Here is a 23,482-nt window from a genome sequence, read left to right on the forward strand (position 1 = left end):
TCCATGAATCATTTCTGTTGTCTTACTCCTTTCCTCCTGCCTCGTAACTCCATATACAACATCCTTTGTCCAATACACAGCCCTCCTCCTCCTCCTCCCCTAACCATTCTTTGCACATATTCAGATCATCTCAGTCTTGCCTCTTTAATTAGGTTTTCCAAAAACACTCACCCTGAGATGTTCTTCTGCTGTACCCATTTCTAATCCTGTCCTTTCTGCTCACTCCCAATGAAATTCTTAATATCTTCAGCTCTGCCACCTCCAGCTTCACCTTCTGTCTTTTGTTAGTGTCACCATCTTCAAACCACACATCACAGCATTTCTCACTACCATCTTGTGAACCTTGCTAGCATCCTCTGTCACAAATCACCTTTGACTTTTTTCTCCACCTGCTCCACCCTGCCTGCTCTCTCTTCTTCTACTCTCTTGTCCACTGTCTGCTGCTTTGGATTTTTGACCCCAGGTATTTAAACTCATTTGCTCCTTGCATCTTCACTGATACATCTGTCTTCCTCTTATTTACGCACATGTATTCTGTCTTGCTTCTCCCGCCATTAATTTTTCTACAGATCACAATGTCATCTGTGAACATCCTGCCTGACCTCATCTGTCAACATGTTTGCCACCACTGCAAGCTTGTTTCAAGTCTGAGATCCTACTGTATCCTAAAATAACAAATAATAGACACGACTTGTTAGAGATCCCTTTAATACCAGCAAACCTTCCAGCAGATCTCACAGTGAAAATGTTTGTTTGTATGCAAACCAAAGTGGCAATAATAACAAAGGCAAATTTATGTCTCAAAGCAGGTTTTTTTTTAACAGAATAAAAGGCTAATGAAGAAAAAAATTTGAACTGCATTCTGTGTCATTTTCTGAGTTAGTCAGAGAAACCAGCTGTGAAAAGTGCTTTGTGTGATTTAATTTATTAGGATGCTGCTTTATATTCCTGTCAGAAGGTTAACCTGAAAAAAAGTTAAACACACATTAAATTCCACTAACATCATAAAAAAATATGCATTGTAAAGACTTCATAGTTTCTTTGAGACACAAATACAGCAACGATAACCTGATGATACTCTTACTAATTCTATATTTTATTCACAGCTTTAGTTTCCCTCTGAGATGCCCCATCAGACACTCACTGCTGTTAGTCCGGGGGTCTCCAGGCCGACTGTTCCATTCTGCCCTCATGCCATCGATGTCATCCAGTGACGAGGCACGTCGGAGGCTCCGAACACTGTCCCTCGAGCAACTTCGAGGTAATGTCCCTCGGGGGAAGGCATGCATGGGGTCCAGTCGATCTGTCAGAAGGGAGCGTCGTTTGGTGGAGGGCTGAGCTGCCGGCGATGGGGGATCCATGTCCTGTTCTATCAGAGCCTCCGTCTCAGACTGCATACAGCTTTCCTTAGATGGGATCCGAAACTCTTTCAGAGGGACTTCCTCGCTGTTTGGCTGTCAAGGAAGGGCAATAAGGCACAAGCTACTTTGAATATTACGTAAATGAAGGCCATGCGTCTCTTTATAGTTCAAACAAATAATTACACACCATATCTGCTGGTTTTTGGCTTTAAATGCTTTTTTTCTCTTCTAAATGTTTTCTTAAAAACGTTGTAATATTTCACACTTCACAAATGCTGTTCTGAAACAGAGAGGAATGTCACCTCCCCGCCAGCACGTAAATGTAAAACAGTCCCAACATGTCAATTTATCTGATTCAGTACAGTTCCAGTGTCAGGTAAGGATACTGGCAGGAAATACTTTCATACAAGGTGCCATTCATCAAAAGAGAGAACTCTAAACACAAGTAAAGGAAAATTCTAAGAAGAGAAAGATAAACAGACCAGTTGCTTTTCCCCCTTATTCTTCCATTTGGTGTCTTTTTGGGCTGAGAAACAAGAACTTCTGCTTCAAAAACATCTCTCTGCTATTTAAGGTGGTTCGTATTTAACTATTTGAACTGCATATAAAACTAAAATTGTATATATAGCACTTGAAAGGCAAATCAAAGACTTTGTTGTTACTATAGTGTGTAGAACATTTTGATTAGTGCTCTTCATGCATGATTGAAGAACAGTAGAAGCATTGCAGGCATAATATGTCAGTAAGTTTTAAAATTGTATCATTGCAAATGTCATGCCTAGGAGTCACAGTATGACGTATTATCTTTGTACAGATTTTTTTCCACTGCCAGATGTGTTTATGTATTCCAGCAAAATGCAAAGCATGCATTCATGCAAATGGACTGCACTGCATGCATGTGTTATTCACCTGCAGGTAGTCTACTACCACTCCTTCAAACTGATCTTTTGAGAGTGAAGGTCGTCGCATGGATCGCAGCACCGGCAGCCTCATCTTCAGCCTGCGATTCTGGCCTAAAGAGAAAACTTTATCTTCAGCTCACTTGTTATCGAAGTTCAAAATGTATTCAATTCAACTTTTCTGCTTTAAAATATCCAACTTTTCTGCTAAGGTAAGACAGTAGTACACATTCTGACCAATATGATGAGAAAATCAAGACTAATTACACACATTAATTTCTAATTTATATTTACAGTTGCAGAATTCACAGGAAAAGAGAAAGACAGAAAAATGTTTAGCTTCTATAAATTTGAAACACAAACAAAACATGCAGTATGCAGTGTGAAAGGCTTTACAATAGGCCCATCCTTGGGTGATTCTCTGTCTGAGAGCAGTCTTCTTGTGGGAGGGATCGATGAGCTCCTGGAAGTCAAGGATGAACATGATCACAAGGCCTTCTTCATTTTTTACTGGAACGATTCCCACAAGGCAGGGTCTGCAGGTCCCTATTGACACAAAAGATAAGAAACAGCAGCTATACAGGGGGCACCCGGACTTGAACCAGGGACCTCTTGATCTGCAGTCAAATGCTCTACCACTGAGCTACACCCCCTGTTGGTAACCTAGAAGTTACTTCTAAAATGTGATCAGCTGAAGGCTGGCCTAGTTTAACGAGGTTATGTTTCTAAGGGAGGTCACACAGGAGAAAGCAATATGAGCAAAGGAGAAAGAAAGAAAGGAATCGTTTCAAAAACTGTGGAAGCTAAAAAAAAAAAGGCTAAATGAGCAATACTTCTGTCAGGTCTGACTTCACTTCACAATCAGTGAGCTCCAAAAATAGAAACAGGAGAGAGGGCAGAACGGACAAACACACACACACACACAGTGCATGCATTCACTTCCATTCATACATTCACCCTGAAAGACCTTGAACAGAGATTTTGTTTGGAGGTTAAGAAAAAAAATCGACCTGTGAGCGCTGTAGTCTTGTTCTGAATCACATTGCAATCACATGTTCAGATTTTTTTCCCCGGTCTGTTCAGCCTGGGAGCACAGTGGGAAGCAGGGGAACAAAACAAATGGATGCTTAGTGGATTTGATCTGGCACACAATCCCATTCCCATGACAACAGCACTCTAAACTCCGCTCCTCATGCCCAAATGGCAAAAGTTATAACAGACATGTACTATGAATGTCCTTGTATAAATGTAGACAGTAAATGTATGGTTTATAGTCGGTAACTGTCATTGTCTAACTCATGCTCACTCATGTGTGTCTACCTCAGTTCCTTTGTGCCAGAAAAAGATGATAAAGAAAAAGAGATGATGGAGGTTAAACACAGACCTCGGCAGAGGACAGTGTTTCACTGGCATCCCAAATAACTTGGAATAAACAGGAAATTAAACTTTAAAAATAAAAGTAAACGATGTGCAGAGAATCATGCATAGGACTGATGAGAATACAGGCAAGTATGAATTAAGGCTACACCAAAAGAAGCAGGTTTGAAGAAGTGATTAAGACGCTGAGTCTGCCTGCCTAAATATAAGCCTAAATATAAAAGCATAATCTGGCCATGGTGACGGATTCGCAAGATCAATGGGAGTCCAGCAAAAGATAGCAGCTAAACTCGGATACCTGCCAAACATAGTGGTCTGAGATGAATAAAGAATCTCCTGAACTACACAAACTTAAAGGGAGACGATCTTTTACTATCTACTTGTTTTGATTGCAAAAATTATTCACATGAAAATCATCTTTGTGCATCAGATCCAGACATTTATCATGATGAATTATCAAAATGAAAGGACTAGTCTTGGAAAGCAGGAAGGATGTTTTAAAACAGATCCAATCGAATGGCTGGTGGACTGAGGTAACATTCTGGATTAAGATCTCTGTAACAAGGTTTCTTGTCAGAAGATAAATGATAAACTAGTTGAACATATGGAGGATTATTTGGACTGTTCTGATAACAATCAAGCTGTCAGCAGGCCAAATCTTGTGACAGCCAGAAGACTCTTTTCATGAGGTTTCGAGCTATAAATGGGCTTACTCCAGTCATTTTTCCTCCAGCTCCGTTGTCTTGTTTTTGTTTTTCGCGTGTCTTACCTTCCTTAGAGTAGTACAGGATCTCCACTTTGCGCTCCTCAGACCCAAGCAGGGCCTGTCCCAGCTGGGCCAGGGAACTCTTCATTGTGCCAGGACCCACCAAGAACTGGCAGGTACAGGGCTGCTGCATGATCTCTGCTCTGGTAAAACCAAACATCTGGCAGAAGCCTTCATTGCAGTAGATGATGCCACAGTTCTTCATCTGGGCATTGGCAATAATAAACTTGCGATCTGAAGGGAGGAACACAGTGTCAGTTGACAATTTATAAAGGCAAGATATCCATGTGGCAGTACAACGACCGCCCATTAAAGCTGGGTTAGAAGCAACACTGATAAAGCCAATTTCTTGCTTATAAATATTAATAAACTTTCTGCTCATTAAAGGAGAAATAATATACTGCATAGAGGTTCATAAATTAAGCTTAGCCATGACTATCTCACCAACTAAATTAGCCTTATACTTCGCAGAGGGTAATGACGCCTGATTCCAGTGATTGCACTTATGCCTGTCACTGAAAGATTGAAAGAGATAGTTTGTTAATGCTGACAATTAAACTGTTTACACTGTTTAAGATTTAATTTGATTTAAAGATGCTGAAGTACAGACTGTTGTGGATACGCATTGACTTCACGGCCCACAAAGTCTGTTCTTCCTCCTCTAGGCATGACAATCAGCTGAAGTGGAACTAATGAAGTCTACTTTTCCATGGTGCTAATGTTATTAGCGTCACAATTCCTCCCAAGGGATTGAAAAGGAGCAGGTGGGCACTTCAGCATAAGGGTATTTGGAGTATAGCACATGGCGCCAGGTAACTTATGGGAATCTACAGGTTTTGGAGCCTGTGTATCTGACATTTTTTAATTACATCATTACATTGGTATCAGCCACTATGAATATATTTTATTTGTTTAGCAAGGCTACCTAAACAGTAAAAATATTACATTTCCAGATTTACATTGTTTATCAAAGAGTTTTCATATCTTAAAAGTACAATCACTGTACAGTTGATATTTTTGCCACCAGCTTTGATTTGTATTAAAAATGTTGCCAGTCTGTCTTTTAAGAAGGTCAGTACTTGTGAATGTAACACCTAGCCTACATTTGAAATAGTTTTGTTCATGAAAACACAATATTAAGATCATTTTACATTGAAATTTCATAATAAGATAAACATGTGACAGTGCGACAAAATAATAAAATAAAATAATGCCATTAAAGTTGAGATCAAATCTCTAACTGCATGGTAGCTGCTGGACTTCTCATCAGCTAATGACACTCACTGGGGCGTTGACCACCACCATCAGTGATCTTTCATCATGGGGGAAACACTGTGGCTGTACAGTGTCAGTTACAACAATAATGGTTCTTCCTGGTCAGTCAGAGCTTTGATTCTGAGTCTCTCAGAGTCACCCTGCTTTCAGAAACATCCCTAACAGTAACTCCAAGCTCATATGTCCTTCAGTGCCTAGTACCGATGAAATGAATGATACTGTTCGTGGCAACAGAAACACCCACTGTCCCAAAAATGCTGCATGACAGGGAATTGGGGCAGTTTTGTTCGAAGGCTGCTAATGGAGGAGTTGAACGATCTGAATGAAAAGTACATACATAACCTCTGTCGCCTCTCATTGGCCTTTTTATTACACGCTGGTGAAACTGGGTTAAACAGCTGTTTCCTGCCCACACAGATGAGAGCAGGGGACTCTTCTCTTGGCCCCTCTTTTTGATATAAACGGGTGAGCTCTTAGAGTGGAAAAGCACATTCTGTCCAAAGTCATTATCTGGGGCTCAAAGCAAAAACACTGATCGTCACACCGTTGCTAAGCAGCACCACTGTGGCACGTGCACTCACCTTATCGTGCACGTGTATGTAGACTGCGCGTGCACACACATACACCTTTTTGGGATACAGTAGAGGCATTACATAATACGGGTTTCTTAGGGGATATTGGGAGATTCAAGCATTACTGGTCCTAGAGCTGATCATACTAAAACAGACTGAGAGTTGTCAGCAATCAACTATTTCTCCATCTATGGTCAGTATCTAATCAGGGCAGGGGTTATTTTCAGTCCTGTGTCAACACGCTGCTAGTGGTGAGGAAATGTACTGATTATGGCACATGAGATATAATGTGGCATGGTGTCTGTCAGTGTTTTTGTTTTTAAACTAAAGTAGCATTAACAAAGATTTACAGGCTCATGTAATAAGTGTTAAGTACAGAAAATGGATGAAGGTAAAACTGCATACAAATAATGGTCAGGTCAAAAGAAGACAGCAACATATGTGTTCTATCAGAGGCCTTTGTGGTTTCAGGGAAAGGGATTTTTTCCTCTCCAATAAGTGAGAGGTGGTCTCTTCTTCCAGCCATTGGAACATGTGAGCTAATGGAACACAATGTAAGTCATAAGGTGAGCTCTCACAAACAAACTCACATGCAGGTGCAACAACCCCGCAAACATAAAAGCAGCAGCTGGGTTCTGTCAGCATTACTGATACAGATAAGATAAGATGTGTTAATTTATTATAATATAAAAAGCCTGTCCTTCTACCATCTGTTCAATAGAATAGAATAGAATAGAATTCAACTTTATTGTCATTGCACATGCACAGGTACAGGGCAACAAAATGCAGTTTGCATCCATCCAGAAGTGCTTTAGTGATATAGATATATTACAATATATATTAGCAATGGTATAGATATGTAAGTATATTACAGAAATGGGTCTATTATGCTATGTTATAATGTACACGGTATGAAGTATGTTGTGAATATTCTATAACTATAAGTATGTACAGGCTGTAGTGAGTACAGGCTATGAACAGGATATAAATATGAAAAACTATACAGAATATGAAATAAATAACTTTACAGAAATCTGAGATATACAGCTATACAGAAATGGGAACTATGCAAGTTGTAAACAGTTGTTCAAGCAATGAGACTGACCGACAAACAAACACAGACGTGTGAAAAATAAAGCAAACAAAACTATACCAACAAGATTTAACTGGATACACTAACAGCTCTGAAATAAATACAAGCTACCACTCCTACTGATGAACTAGCTGTCAGAAACACTTTTCCCATAGACAAAGAGCACACTTATCCCTTTTAAAATAGAGAATGTACGGTAATTAATTCAGCGTAAATTAGAGTTCGCCCGTCTCTGCCATCTCTTTCGGATTTATTTAAAGCATTTGCGAGCTAAACCATCGCAGCAAAAACCAGTCCAAATGTTTAAAATGGGAAAACTAAATATGTATTTTGTAAAACGTTTGGAATCTAAATATCACACCCTTTGTTCGGACCTCAACAGCAGCACAGACGCATAACTGAAACTAATTTCATGTGCACTTACTTTGCTCGTCGAATTTCCTGATGATAGTATCCAAGTAAGTGTTCTGGAGCGCAACATGACCGCGTCTCACGGGCATTTTGATGCTGAGAGAAAACACTTCCGACACATGAACCTGAGATAAGTAAAAAAGCAAAGAGATTTGAACTGACGCCAGTGAACAAAAGGGTCCACTTCCACTTGGAGGGCGAGCGTAAGCGGCAGATTTTGGCTTCCCTCGGAGCCTGCCTCTGATGGTGAGGGGTGAAGCGCCAGAGAATGATGGAGAGGAGGGCTGGTTGCCAGGGCAATAGCAGTTGCAGGATGTTGCACGCTGATAACGTGGGGGTAAAAAGTAGACTAGGATACAACAAAAGCTGTATGAAACCGATTCGAAAGTCTTTTCCTTAGTGAGGTTACCTGTTGTGGGACAAGTTGTGAACAAAAGCTGCAGAGCGCAGAATCCGTTCGTTGCTTTATAATCGCTGCATTCTCCCTCAAGTTTTGGACAATGCGCGATAAGGATGGCAGTGAAGAAGCTCCCATTAGCCCGATCCCAATCCACTCCCCTTGCACCACCCCCTGTCGCCCATCAGCAGCGTGAAGGCAGAAGACAGCGGAAGCATCAGTTATGTATATATAAGTATTAAGTCTCTCTACATATATATTAGATATACCTTAGAAGACATACCGTATGGAATTTTAATTCAGGGAAGCGATCCCATAACATTACTCATTAGCATCACTGTCAGTCAGGTTAGAAGATATTTGTGATGAAAAACTAGGAAGAATTTGGTTATTAGTAATCCTGGATATCCAAGGTTGGTTGGTTTTGTAATCATATTAATTATTTCTTCTACATTTCTGGCACCCTATTCCTTAGGCGCTACATATCTTTTATCTAATAGCTGTTTGTACTTTGTTTCTCATTGAAGTAATGTTTTATTTTGAAATGTATATACTGACATTATCTATTTATGGCATTGTGGATAGCTCGACAGTGATTTGACAATGATAGAGTGCAGACCCACAGCAGTCTATTCTGCTTCACCCTACATCTGAAGACTGTGCTGAAAATAGCAGCATCTTCTTACTCTGTGGCTGCCATTGCACCTCTGAAGTATTATATTAAACTAGTGATGGTAATCTTAAAAGTGCACTCATTTGTTTGTGTTTACATGTGCCTCTGTGAGAGGTTTTTTATCCCTTTTTAAATTGTTCATAAAGCACATTTTAAGTTTGTAGGTGAAAGTAATCCAGGACTTCTGTGGGAGAAAGGAATTATACACTGCACCGGTTAGGCGCGCAAGTGCCACTGCAGAAACAATTGAACTGTCAAAACTAAAAAAAGAAAAAGGGATTCAAAACATGGTCGTAAACTGAGAAGATAGATTACTTTGTGTTTAACAAGCCTGAGACTGTGAGACTGGAAACTTTCAGTCTGGATTTTATTGTGCCACAGCCAGACGTGAGGATGCAGACTCGATCTGAGTTGCAAAAATGAAAAATTCAAGTTTGACTAAATCAAAAGCTAGATGGGGTTTAGCTTTCATACTGTGAGTTCTTGCCTGGGCTTTAGTCTTATAACTCAAAGGCCTCAATCCTATCCTTAACTTCAAATTGGAGCAGCAAGGACACGATTACCTGGCACTGTCTTCTGGGACGGAGCAGAAATCGTGGCCAGACTTTCTATTGTGTACCTAGTTAAAGGTCACCTGCAGGCTGCAGCTGCCTTTTTCAAATTCACACAATGTGCACATTTTGTTTGGAAAAAAACACAAAAGAGTTTCACAGACAAAGCAGGCTGAACAGAGCTGAGTTATATCTATTGGGCCTTCCTCTTTTTATTGCAAATTTTTCTGTGTTTTGTCCACCACTAGTAAAAAATACGGTCACTTACAATATGTCTAAATGGTTTTTGAATCTTTAGAGTCTATGTAAATATGTTATTCTAATCTTCACCATGCAAAAACTCAAACAATGTGACAGAAACCCACCAGGAAGCCACTCATGACCCTTTGAGCTGCCAGCAGACAAATGTGTTTAAGAAGTCATCCTTCCACTTTGTCCAAAGACATGTGTTCACTGAAACCTAGACAGAAAAAGGTGTTAGGAGATCAGACGGTTCACCTTTCACTAGACGGGTTGAGGTAGTGGCTCTGTGTTTTGTCTCAACGGCCTTGATGAAATGAGGGCTAAAATTAACCAAGGAGCACACATGCCTCCCCATGACCCTGTGGTGTGAGAGCCACCAAAGGGCTCTCACACAGGAATGTGCACTAAAGAGGGCAACGAAAGACAAAGAGCTTTGACTGGAAGGCTATACACGTGAATTTGCCCTGATTCGCCATCACCCTGATTATTTCCTCTATGAGAAGTTAATGAACATGTATTATCACCACTCCAGTGTGATTTGATTGTCTTATTTTTGTCTTAAAAAACAAAAAACAAAAACAAAAAACCCAATTAGGAATATGTAAAATTAGGTGAAATATTTTTGTTTAGTTTCGCATCTAGGTGCTTGTGTAATTTCTAACTTTCCTGAATATCTTCTGGAACATCCAAGTATAATTTTTTTTAAATGTATTTGCATAGTAATTTGATTTGTTGTTTAAGCTTTAAATGTCTAGATAATACCAGCTGGTATGCCAATGATACAAAAGTGGGTTAAGTTACAAATTAACAGACATGTGGGACAGGAGTGTAAAGTAAGGCACCATCTGCCTCCTCTAGTAAAGATGCCCTTTACTTGGTGTTTGTGGGTGGGATCAGACAAGCCTTTGAACTCAACCTTCATTTTGATCTCAGATACACACTTTAAAATTTTCATGACAGTATCTCCCGTGGCTGTAATTCTATCATTTCGAATCACCTGTTGTTGGGCAAAAAAAAAAAAAAAGCAACTGCCAAAATACTCTAAACGGCCGCTGTGAGAGTCTTTTCTGTCGTCCGTGTGACTCGAACCATATTTTGCAGCAAATCCTAACAACTGAGACGCTAGAACAAGCTAATCCAAATTGTTTGTCTAAATGGTGTAGATAAATCCTCTCTGTAATTCACCTGCAAGATTTAGTCGGCTTCTTTCAGTTGAGTATCTCTGCAGAATTTATTAGAGAAACATAGAATTTCCTGGTGAAAATAATCAATTTCAGAGGTTTATTTTTTCTCTTGATATTCGGATTTACATAGTTCAAAAAAGGTGTTGGCACTGTGTGCATTTGTGACTTCTGTACATAACATATGCATGCATGACAGCTGTTGCTACCTCACATCCACCGTAAAAAGATAAGCCTGAAAAATGCACGTCTCTGTAACCCTTTGTACCTTCTCAACCTTGTGGAAAAGGACTAGATGGGAAACGGGGCCAATTGCCTGAGAGTTTTATCTGCTTGGAATTCCTTCAGCTCAGGGTTGCCTTCAGTTAAGACCTGAGAACCTCCATTCTTCTGATAAAAGCTGGACAAAACAGACACATGCTGTGCTTACGGACGGTTACTGGATCATACTTTAACCCTGTAAGACCCAACCCATAAAAAATAACCAGAAAATTCATTTTAAAATTATGGCAAGTATTGATCTTGTTGATGAGATAGAGGTATCAGAAATTCACGTATCAAATATGATACAAAGGGAATTATAGAGTTAATACACATGTTCCACTCACCTGGTAAGAAAATAAAAAGAACTCACCACTAATGCCAGTGAGGCAGGGTGTGACGTTTTTCTAAATTTAGGAGGAAAACCGTGTTCATGTCTGTGAAACCAGTCAGCTTTTTTGAATTTACCATGTTAGGTATTGAAAAACATTGCATTTACTTCATTTACTCAAATGTTTGCTTTAACAGATCATACTTAGACATGTTTTTTCACCATTTCGAGACAGTTTACTTCTTGATAAATTTGGCAGACAAAACCATAAGACAAACAAGAGTAGGGAAAACAAATGAATCACATTTAAAGTCTTTTATTACTTGGTCTTTTCAGCCTTTTAGCTGCTTTTGTTAATCCTTATTTAAGGCAAAGAAAATCCTTTGAGTTCAAAGTATAGTTTGAACCCTATAACTAAAAACACCCACTGGAGTGCAGCACAAGCTTGACCCGTTTCAGTAACTGTTGGTTAACAGACCAGATTCAGAGCCTGTTACAACTCCTTAAAAAGAGTAAATTGTCTTTTGTTTTTAAATTGTCTTACAACAGTACTCCTATTCCCATTGTTGGTACATCAAAACATGCTTTGCTTACTAAAATAAATCCTTCCATAACAGTTTGGAGATTAAAAAAGAAAAAGTGATAAAAATAAAAAAAATTAAACATCCTGTGCAGTGAATAAATAAATAGATATAAATAAATAAATAAAAAATCTGAAGTTTATATAGTTTTGTATCTTTAAAAATCAAAAAAAAAAAATCAAAGACAGTGAATATGTGCAAAAAATAATCCCTAAAAAAAGTCTTTAAGCTTTCATTAAAACTTTAAATTAAATTAGTGACTAGTGGCCAGTATCAATAAGAGGGATAATTTCAGGAGCAAAAAAAGTTTATATTTTAACACCTGACGAGTAGTTTGAGACAGACATGGTTGTGTAGGTGCCTGAAATGGAGTGGCCTAGTGTCGAGTCTGTGGCCCTTTGCTATGTGTTTTCCCCTGCTCTCTTTCCTGTCTGCAAATAAAAGTCAAAAGCCAAAAAATAATTTAAAAAAATCCAAATATCTATCCTTTAAAAACTCAAACTCAAATTGTAGCCCAAATGACGTATAAGGACACCTCTGACAATGTAGGAAACTCACTTTTTGAGATCATGTGTTTATCAGTCCAGTAGAAATGTTTATCTGCATCTCAAGCCATACTATCTTTTGCCACAAATGATATCTAGGCCCATACATACAGTGAAACTCACACAGGGCCATGACATAACTTGAAGTGAACCCATCTGCTCAGCGGTACAGCCTGCTTGAAGGGCAGAAACAATCAGTTACAATGAATAATATCTGTCCGCTGCTGTCAGCCCTCTTGTCAGGATACATAACACAGCTGAAAGTGATGAGAGCTGATATACTGTATGAATGTGTCAGGCTTGTATGAGAGGCAAAGGACCATGACTATGAACACATGAAAACACTGTTAGGACAGACTTTTTATAAAAAACAAGAGGGATCAGCAAACAAATTGTTTTATTTTTGTTAACATGACATCACAGCTCATGGCACTGGTCAAAACTAATGTTATATTCACACCTGCAGAGGTTTCTAAAGAGCAAAGGAGCAACAACTTCTATTTGACATTCAGTAAAACAAAATAAGTTGCTAAGTGTTATTAGAGGAAAAGGGAGAAGTGGCTGAGGGATGGGGGTGAAAGTTCCAGTGTAAAGGGTGCTAGGCATGAACACATGGTGTCCTTGGCGACAAGTACAGACACAGCCGGCTTTGGCGTAGCACCACTCTCATTAGTGGCAGGTCCTGTCAACACTCTGTGGGGGTTTCAACAAAAGTTGGGGCTTGGATTACAGCGTTTGAACTGTGATGTCCATCTATGCTTCCAGCAGTTTAAAAAAAAATCTAAATTCCTCCCATTCAAAAAGAAAGAAAAGGAAAAGTCGGAACTGCAGCACAGTTTATATGTGAGGTTATTATAACAACCGCTTGGTCTCTGCGTCTTCCTCTGCTATCAGCCTAAAATACAGGAGCTGGCTGACACTTGGTGGAGGCTGCAGGGCAAAAGCCGTGTCAGTACCCACACCTGTAAACTTGCCTGTCTTTTCCTGTTATCGCTACAGGATAAGTGGGCATGTCATGACGCATCCTGGTGTCAAAAAACTCTGCCCTTATCAGGTTGTGTTCAAGAGGCAGAGGATGCTAAAGAAGAGACAGAGGAGTGAAAGGACAGTGATGGAGGGCATTTTAGAGGCCCCACACAAATGGTGCTGCTGACAAGCTCTTACACTTTTTATAGAGCGAATGAACGCTCTAGAAGTCGCCATAGTTACTCCCTCACGACCTGTATCTGCACATTTATTTGTACTTCCATCTGGTTGTGCAGATTTAAGTCCCCAGAGCAGCAGAGATAGCTTTGTTTGGGCAGTCATTCCAATGCAATGCATATAATGTATCTACCTATGCATGTGTGCTATACTTTACATTCAATAAGTAATGAACAAGTAGAGACTAGAACAAAGGGAGTGAAAAATCTAAATAAAACCAAACGAAGGGTTAAAAGAAAAAAACAACAATTCAGACTCACATGCTCTGACAGAAGCTGCAGTACACACACATATCTGCCAGTACTTGCCTAAATCCATTTAAAGTGTCTGCATCTGCAACTCCCTCCTTTATTTCACTTGCACATCAATCTCCACCATGCTACATGCTAAACATAATCACTATGATTCTGTGCCTCTTCTGTGTCATTTAATCAGAATCAATGCTAAAAATCTGTCCTGTCAGCTCAAGTTAAAATTAAAACAGCTTACTTAATTTTTATTGGAAAAATCTAAAGATGGTGTAAGGTGACTGGGCTGCAAACACTTCAGGTTTATGGTGGAGCTGTACACAAAGCCACACCGAGATATCTTTCAGGAGAAATTCTGACAAGGGAGACTAAGTACAATCGGTGGTTATATTGTGGTTGCAATAAAAAGAAGCAGGTGATGGAGGAGGGAAAAGAGAGGGATGCAGTGAATTTGATGGGGTAGCTTTTGTGTCTGGAGACAAACAAATAAAAATGGTAGTAATATCCAATAATGCACATTCAGAATCCCCAGGTAGTAACTAAGGAAAATATGGATGAGCTGGTCTTGAAACTTTAAGGAAGATCTTTGTGTTCAGTGGTTGATTCCTTAATGATCTGAAAAGGGGAAAAATTCAGTTAAAAATAACAAAAAGAACAAATCTCTCGTGGGTTTTTAGTATCAGTTGCACAAGGCATCAGGTGTACTGAGCCACAGTGAATCTGTGAAAATCTGCAGAAGAGTTCAACATTGCCCTCCAGAGGGAATGGGTTAGAGGTGCAATGTGCAGATCGTCCTGAAGCAGTGTGAAAGACTTATACAAGCACTAATTCACTCGGTTTACTAAGTGGCTGGTTGATTACAGTAGCAGAATATAGTTAGTTTGCCAAGTTCTGTCCTTATGACTCCTAGAACATATGCTGCAGACCACTGACATGCCATGGAAAATGAGAAATGTGTGCAGATTGAAAAGATAAATTAAAGTTAAATAAATAAATTGGTGGTGAGGAGAGTGAGGTATGCTATGTCTGTACGATCCAGTGTTGCTCTTTGTGTTCATCCACATACCTCCCCATCCCTGGTCTCCACAGTTCGAACCAGGATGCTTCTCTTCACATGGGCCTCAGGAGTTTTAGTGTCCAAGTTAGTTTCTAAGGGAAAAACACAGGGAGAGTGAAAGGATATTAACTCTGACCAAACCTGCTGAAACACTATCCTCTGTTCACATTTGGTTTAGAGTACAGGTACAGGATTAATCTCTTTTTAACCAATAAATACTGTCCAGTTTAACTGCTGGTATTCTACAGCAAAAACAATTTAATCAGTCAAGGGAAGAAAATACCGAGGTTCAAAATTTAAACTGACCTCTAAACTGCATGTTGGAAAAGCTTTGAACTGGAATCGTGATCCTGGAAGAAAAGAGACAAAAATAAATAAAAATCAGTATCACATACTATGATTTATAGTTAAATCTGACCAGACAAACTCTAACTCACCTGCTCTCCTCTCCCTCCAGGAGCTTCCTGTATGTGGCAATCTCAATATCCAGAGCCAGTTTGACATTGAGGAGATCCTGGTACTCCTGCAGGTGCCTTGCCATCTCCTCTTTCAGTGCCTGGATTTCCTCCTCCAGTCGGCTCACTGTATCCTGGTATCCCGCTGTTTCCATGGCACAGCGCTCCTCCATTTCCCGGAGCTGGCGTTCCAGTGACTCATTCTTAAATAGAATTATAGTTTTAACAGGCTATTTTATAGACAACAAAAAAGTGTGTGTTTGCCAAAAGTCCATCTGACTGCAGTGTAATTTGTGAACTCAAAATGTCTGTGTAATCTGCGGGATCTGGTGTACTTACTGTGCCACGAAGAGCCTCCAGGTCACAGGTGACCACTTGGATCTGACGACGATATTCATTGGCTTCCTGCTTGGCCTGGCGGAGGGCTTCTGCATTTCTATTGGCTGCATCTGTCAGGTCAGCAAACTGTGTACAAAGGTGAAACAGCTCGTTCGTATGTGGTGTGTGCATTAGCTTATTAGCTGTGAAACATTATCTTTATCTTTGTGCATTTTTTTTAAATTTTCACAGGAAATACAAAAAGAATTGTCACACATATACAATATGTGTTTTATGTCAGACAGCTAATTCTTCTCACCTTGGATCGATACCATTCCTCAGTCTCCTGCATATTCGAACTTGCCATGTTTTCATATTGGACCCTAATGTCTCTGAGAGCAGCAGTCAGGTCTGGTTTAGACACATCAAGATCAACATGGACCTGCTGGGCCATGATCTGCTCCTGTAACTCACGCAGTTCCTGCAAGGAGGAAGTCCAAATTTGATTGTGGTTAGTGGCAATTATTGGTGCCTTAATATTTCTCCTCCGTGACTTCTATTCCTTCAGTTGTATTCTTACCTCCTCATGAATTTTCTTCAAGAAGTTTATCTCGTCCTGCAGTGCATCAATCTTCCTCTCCAGCTGGACACGATTTAAAGATGCCTCATCCACATCCTATGCAAGAAATGAGCACACAGGGAGATGAAGTTGGATAGTCAGTCATACCGAACGTCTAAATTATTTAGTTGATGATTTCAGGGAACAGAATTACCTGTCTGAAGCCATTTAGATTATTTTCTGCATCCTGTCGGAGCCCGATTTCATCTTGCAGTCTAAGTCACACAAAGGAGAAAAATCCCCAAAATAAAAAAAAATTACTCAAATTTGTTTTTTGTAGGTTAATAGAACATCCAGTCTTTCCAGTTTTTGCTCTGCAAAATACTTTTATAGACAAAAAAAATCATAAACACGGCATTTATTTTGAGTTAACTTGTTGTGCATGAGTATGCCTTTTTGTCAACTCCTTCACAACTCAGCAAGAAGGAAACAAGCGTGGACGGATTTAAACTTTTTTTTTTACAGTTTCTCATTTATGTTTAACAGAGTATCATCTGCAAGGGCTAAAAACATATATTTAAGCACATCGATTAGATTTGCAATATCAGCTTTACCGCTGCTCCCCATGCTGCTGGGGATGTGCGGGGCTCAGCTGAAAGGGCAGCTTACGCATCATTACACATTCACTCGAATCTAGCAGCCAGAAGCCTTTCCCACGGGATGGAGCAGACACACACAGAGACATAAAAAGGACGCATCTACGCACAGCCTCGTGCACAGATAGGCACCACCCTACAATCCATCTGCCATGCACACAGTGACATGGAACTCTAAGCATCTGTATGGCTTCATGGAGCGATTGCTGAATAGAGGGCTTCAAGAAGAGCAGCATGAATCACAAAAGTGACCTCTGACCAGAATCATCACTATTCATGCTGCATTATTTTAGAGGACCAGCAGCTGCGTGGTAATCGGAGGATGTAGTGTGAGAGAGACCTTTCGAACCATTAGAGGCTTCAAGTCAGTCATTCACAAGATTAAATTATAGATTCATGCCACATATGCATCTAAATTTTTAAAAAAAAAGGTGCATATGCAATGGCAGTGAATCAGTATTTTGGAGTAACAGGGGACTAGTAAACATCTGCCCGGCTGGCCGTTCCCTTTGTGTTGGGCTACCATTGTGTTTCCCTCATTCCTTCGCACTCACTCAGTGGGGACAAGGGGTTCAGCGAGGATCAAGTTTGTAAAGAGGGATCCAGGAGTAAAGCTGGGGCAGAGCACAGTGGACTGCATTCCAGCGGGTCTGAAATCTGCATATAAATGAACTGGCAATTATAAAAGAAAACTAAGAAAAAAAACCTTTCCACTGGAAAGAGTTTGTCTTATTTTGTGCCAAAATACATAAAATCTACTCCAGCTGAATGTGTTTTCCAATCAAAGACCAGCTAACCAAAAGCATTTGTCTAGAAAACACACTTTGTGGGGGGTTTTTTCACAGTCCAAATATATTTTTCAGAGTGTGTTTCAGGTTCTACTATGCTTTAATCAAGAACATGGAAAGGTTTAACATAAACATGGCTCCAAAACATCTGCACACTAACTGAAATATGAAATATGAAATTGAAATTCAGTACATAACTCTAAAAAATCTATAATATTTGAGTAAAGGAAGCACATAGGGGGTTCATTCCTACTCCTCCATCTTTTAAAAAAATGGTTATTCATTTAAATTTTAGCTTGTAACCCTAAACATAACACAAAATGCCAATGATATCACAAAAATCAAGTCTTTGATTATTAGAGTGTGCATTCAAGTAAAAAGAAAGCAAAAGGAGTTTGCATTTCTTTCATTATTCTTATACATACATATGCAATCTCTACAAGAGATACAAATGGGTGGTACTACTGTGTGATCATACATCACATCTACATGATCCTCCACCCACAGAAGTCCTGCCCTGCTCCCTCTTACTTCTGCTTAAGTACAGCCAGATCTGCAGCCAGGTTATCCCTCTCGACCTCCAGTCGAGCCTTGTTGTTGGTGAGACCATCCACTTGTCGTCGTAGCTCCCTGAGCTCCTCCTGGTAGATGTCTCCCAGTCGGCTTGGCTCCTTCCCCTTCAGCTGGTTCAGCTCTGCCACCAGCACCTTATTCTGCTGCTCCAGCAGGCGCACCTTCTCTATGTAACTGGCAAAGCGATCATTCAGGCCCATCATCTCCATCTTCTCGTTAGTTCGTGTTTCCTTGTACTGGGCCTTCAACAGAGAGTCAGCTGAGAAGTCCAGCCGGTCAACGGGGCTCCCCAGCAGCAGGGCTGTGCTGCTTGAGCCCAGGGAGATCCGCGACACAGGACTGGAGTGGGTGACATTGCGAGGGGTGCCATGCCAGGAGAGGCGGCTAGAAGAAAGGCCACCAATTCTGACTCCAGAGCTGCTCGAGCTCTGGGGCCCAAAACGCTTTCTGTACGAGGACTGGACTCTCTGACTCTCCATGTTGGGGAATGGAGCTCGTTCTGGGCACAAACAGGGCTTTTATACAGCCAGGCAACCAACCCCCCCCAAGACCAAAGCAGAGAGACCACAGGGTGGGGCAGAGAGAAGGGAGGGTGGCAGGCAGTGAATGGGACAAAAAGGGAGAGCGAAGGGGTGGTTTACATGACACTCAAAAAGCTGTGTGCCAGGGATTGTCTGTGCTCGTCCACTCAACTACAAATGTCTCTTGGCTTTCTCCCTCTCCCCCTTTCTCCTCCCTTCTCCCCAGCCTCTAACTCACTCTCTCTCTCTCACTCTTACTTTCACCCTTTTTTGTCTTCCTCTCTTTCTTTCTGTTTGAGCTGAATGAAAAGGAATTTGTGTGACAGGGTCTGGCCACCAATTCAAGCTGACCACACATGCGCTCTCACAAAAACAGAAACACAGTTTGATCAAACAAAAGGGTGCTGGGGAGAGATCTTCGCTCTCTAATCAGAAAATAACTTTAGATTGGCAGCTGGAGCAGGTACAGATACAAAGAAAGATTAGTATATTAAAAACATTGCTGAGTGTATTGGAAGTGTGCACAACAAAAGCCTGTGAAATCATTTGAGACTGGGGTCAAATGATTTCACAGGGTCAGTTGTGTGGAGAGAATCTAAGAGCTGTTGTCACTGCTCTTTCAATCACAGTTTAGGGCAGTAGTTATATAACAAAGGGCATAACATTATTCATGAACTCATCCTAAATAGGAATATTTATTATAAAATGTGCTTAATCAGTAACGAAAATTAAAGTATGATGAAAAAGTTCATATTACCCAGATTGGAGAAAATACATTTTCAACTAAGTATGTTAAATTCAGTTTAAATTAAATTTTATTTATACAGCACCAAATCACAACAGTTGCCTCACGGCGCTTTCTATTTTAAGGTAGACCCTACAATAATACATACAGAGAAAAACCCAACAATCATATGACCCCCTATGAGCAAGCACTTTGGTGACAGTGGGAAGAAAAAACTCCCTTTTAACAGGAAGAAACCTCCGACAGAACCAGGCTCAGGGAGGGGCGGGGCCATCTGCTACAACCGGTTGGGAAGAGAGAAGGAAAACAGGATGAAAGACATGCTGTGGAAGAGGGCCAGACATTAATAACAAGTACGATTCAATGCAGAGAGGTCTATTAACTAGTGCTGTCAGCGTTAATCCCGTTAAAATGACCTTAACGCCAAAACCGCATTAACGCGACAAATCTCCATTAGCAAGTTAGCGCAGTTCGCCCTGTGCGTGGGGCTGCACGGCAGTTAGCTTGTTAATGCATTAGCGCCATGCAGCCCCACGCACGGGGCGAGCCACGCTAACTTGCTAATGGAGATTTGTCGCGTTAATGCGGTTTTGGCGTTAAGGTCATTTTAACGAGATTAACGCTGACAGCACTACTATTAACACATAGTGAGTGAGAAAGGTGACTGAAGAAGAAATAATACATCATGGGAATCCCCCAGCAGCCTACACCTATTGCAGCATAACTAAGGGAGGATTCAGGGTCACCTGATTCAGCCCTAACTACATGCTTTAGCAAAAAGGAAAGTTTTAAGCCTAATTTTAAAAGTAGAGATAGTGTCTGTTTCCCAAATCCAAACTGGAAGCTGGTGCCATAGAAGAGGGACCTGAAAACTGAAGGCTCTGCCTCCCATTCTACTATTACTCTAGGAACAACAAGCAAGCCTGCAGTGCTCCCCGGGCGCCCAATGGCTGCCCACTGCTTCACTGAGTGAATGGGTTAAATGCAGAGACGAATTTCCCCACGGGGATCAATAAAGTACTCAATAAAGTACTCTTTTACAGTGAAGTGCTCTAATAGTGTGATATGGTACTATAAGGTATCTTACCTTATAGTACCTTATGGTACTATAAAGATGAGATGGCACCTGATTATTTAAGACCCAGGCTTTTCATTATATATGCCATTAAATATTAATCTATAACACTTCATCTCAAAGCAGGAGCTTTTAATAGATAGATAGATAGATAGATAGATAGATAGATAGATAGATAGATAGATAGATAGATAGACAGATAGACAGATAGACAGACAGACAGACAGACAGACAGACAGACAGACAGACAGACAGACAGACAGACAGACAGACAGACATCTATTGCCTTTCAATAGAAAGAAGAAAAACACTTCTCAATGAAACGGTTAAGACTTGGAGATGTTCACTGTGTCTGGTTATTAGATGTCTTGCTGTTTCCAAAGACAGATGGATGGCAGAGATGAGTGGGGTCAGGTGGTGAGATGTGGGGAGGAAGGGAGTTGGTGAGTAAAGCCTTTTAATCTGAACTCTGAGGACTAACAGAGTCTGCATTGCAAAACCATTATCATCCATTACCTTGACAACCACAGAGCTGGCTACCTCAGACCACCTCAGCTGATCTTTTTGAAGAAGATGTGATTTATGGAAATGCGATTTTGACCAAGTGCCCATTTCCTTCTGCAATAATATATCCCTCATGTCAAGAACAGAGTATTTTGGCATGACAATAATATTATTAAAAACAGAGCTGAAAAAGACACAAAAGTACTAAAGGTTTAGGGAAATACTGCTGAAAAAACTATGAGTAATATTGGTTTTATGTTGCTGACAAGATACAGTAAATAACTCTAAGTAATTTTAATGAGAAAAGCTACGGTAACTGTGTAGCAAGTTTCTTTCTTTTCTCTATCTCCTCTTTCTGTGTTCATGTCTTTCTCCTCAGGTGTTCCCTTCTCACTATCTTTAATTTATATTTTATATATTTCATATAAGTCTTTTGTATCCATGTTTGGTCATGCAAGTTTTTGTTCTTCACCTTTGTTTGATTTTGCCACCTGTGCTTTATCCCTAATGAGCCTTCTGGGTTTATAGAAACCTCACTCTTCCTTCTGTTCTTTGTTCTGGTGTCGTTTGTGTAATCCTCAGTGTGTGTCCTGCTCTTGTGTCCTCATGTTTCCTGGCATTTCCTACTTCTTTGGACTTTTTGTATCACATTTGGAACCTTGATCAACCTCTATAAAGGCTTGCCTTTTGTTTAGTTCTACATTTGGGCTCTGCACCCCCCCCCCCCCCCCCCCCCCCAAAAACAAACAAACAAACAAACAGTTGCAACATGGTAAAAAAAAAAAAAAAGTACCAGTATTTGGTTAAATTCCAGAAAAAATATCAATTCTGTTTTTGTTTGGTGTTGGAAAGATCAGACTGGCAGTAGCACATTAACTTGCTGAAGGTAGTAAAAACCACAACAGCAGTGGTTCATAAAGGATTTCTTTGTTACTAGGCCATAAAATCACAGGGACTGTAGACCAATCATAGTGCCTTTATTCAGTGGGAGACAGTGAATAAAGGCCCTAGGACTTTACTATTTGGCCTCTGAGTGTTGTTGCTAGTAAAGAAGAAAAACAACAACGCACTGTCTTGAATTCTAATTGGTATCTCTTAATGCAGGTTAAACAAGATGGCACACTGTAAGTCTGGCAGAGATTTGTTGATTAAAAAGGCACCATCTCTAAGGATTAATAGCATGCTTGCATCATTAAGGTGACAGTAATTGTTTCGCCCCTCTGAATTTTTCCGGCAATCACCACCGTTGCCCCAGTTCTGGTCACTGAGGTAATATGACCTGATGATTAAACATCCACGCAGAAAGAGAGTAAAAGTGGTGCTGCGGACCTCTCCTTCTCTTTGCTCCCTGCTGCAAGAGTTTTATGAAGGGCCAAGTCAAACAGCTGATTCATAGATCCAGCACAAGAAGACCATCTCATCTGCAGGACTTACAAAAAGAAGGGGTGTGGGGCAGAATCTTAAAACTGAAATGATCTCAGGCCAAGGTAAAACTGCAGCCAGCTAGGTTTGACTGCTCTGGCATTTTGCGTCCAGAAACCCCAGTGTGAACCTCTCAGCTACCATTCTTCAACCTGGCTGATGTCTGAATGTACATGGCCACATACCAAACTGAATCCTGACCAACAAGCTGGAAATACAACTATCTCAGCCCCACCTTCATCACTACATCAAGGACAGACAGGGTTTAAATTAAGGGATAGGCCTTAATCAAAGCTAGGTGCTTTGGGTTTAAAAAAAAAAGTGTTACACCCACAAAATGTCCTGCAACAAATTAAACAAGATGAATTTAACTTTTCTGCATTAATCCTTGTGAACATGAGACTTGCATCCCCCAACGACTATGCAGGTGGGGAGAGTGCTTGATTGTGTCCCTCACACCCCTGCTGCACTTGTTTGGTCAGGACAAATTATACTTTTTAGTGACTTTGCATAATTCCCTGCATAGTTGAGCCAACTCAGACACTGATATTGTTAGGAATATTAAAAAACAACAACATAATTTAATGCAGATTTTATTTATGCCTAAAACTAGGCGTATTTCTTGTCTGTAAACTGATCCTCATGGTGCAGTATAGTTTTCATTTTACTCCTTGTCCTTCTTGAGAGAAATTATTGTACATGAGATTACTATGAACCTACCATATCTTTACATTTACCTGGTGTGCAGGGCTCTTGGCTGATTAACTGAGACTTGTGGAGGGAAAATAAGTAGATTTAATTTTCTGCCATTATACAAAAATGGTTCTTTCCTTTATATAAA

The 23,482-nt window shown here is 40.3% G+C and overlaps 2 protein-coding genes across 3 annotated transcripts in view; both read right to left on the minus strand.

The window, feature by feature from the left end:
- Positions 1–8,239, minus strand: part of kcnh6a (potassium voltage-gated channel, subfamily H (eag-related), member 6a) — a 28,102-nt gene extending 19,863 nt beyond the window's left edge. For both annotated transcript variants that reach the window (XM_080904343.1, XM_080904342.1), the window contains exons 1-5: positions 7,768–8,239; positions 4,407–4,637; positions 2,657–2,806; positions 2,271–2,374; positions 1,145–1,454 (exon numbers count right to left, since the gene is read on the minus strand). In XM_080904343.1, the coding sequence (XP_080760469.1) occupies positions 1,145–1,454; positions 2,271–2,374; positions 2,657–2,806; positions 4,407–4,637; positions 7,768–7,843 (871 nt within the window). In that variant the 5' untranslated portion in view covers positions 7,844–8,239. The remainder of the gene's footprint in view (positions 1–1,144; positions 1,455–2,270; positions 2,375–2,656; positions 2,807–4,406; positions 4,638–7,767) is intronic.
- A 4,658-nt stretch (positions 8,240–12,897) lies between these two features.
- Positions 12,898–18,875, minus strand: gfap (glial fibrillary acidic protein). The gene is made up of 9 exons (XM_080905318.1): positions 18,333–18,875; positions 16,572–16,632; positions 16,379–16,474; positions 16,118–16,279; positions 15,820–15,945; positions 15,463–15,683; positions 15,332–15,375; positions 15,035–15,117; positions 12,898–14,583 (listed from the first exon to the last, which is right to left on the minus strand). Exons 1-9 carry the CDS (start codon positions 18,851–18,853, stop codon positions 14,542–14,544), a joined length of 1,356 nt encoding a protein of 451 aa, XP_080761444.1. The 5' UTR covers positions 18,854–18,875; the 3' UTR covers positions 12,898–14,541.
- Positions 18,876–23,482: the final 4,607 nt, after the last annotated feature.

The sequence above is a fragment of the Rhamphochromis sp. 'chilingali' genome (assembly GCF_963969265.1).
Source record: "Rhamphochromis sp. 'chilingali' genome assembly, chromosome: 15".
Lineage (NCBI taxonomy): Eukaryota > Metazoa > Chordata > Actinopteri > Cichliformes > Cichlidae > Rhamphochromis > Rhamphochromis sp. 'chilingali'.

Coding starts and splice junctions, on each gene's coding strand:
- gfap (XM_080905318.1), bottom strand. CDS start 18,853: ATGGAGAGTCAGAGAGTCCAGTCCTCGTACAGAAAGCGTTTTGGGCCC. Junction 15,946..16,117: donor AGGAATGGTATCGATCCAAG/GTGAGAAGAATT, acceptor CTTTGTACACAG/TTTGCTGACCTGACAGATGC. Junction 15,118..15,331: donor TTCCAACATGCAGTTTAGAG/GTCAGTTTAAAT, acceptor TTTTTCCCTTAG/AAACTAACTTGGACACTAAA.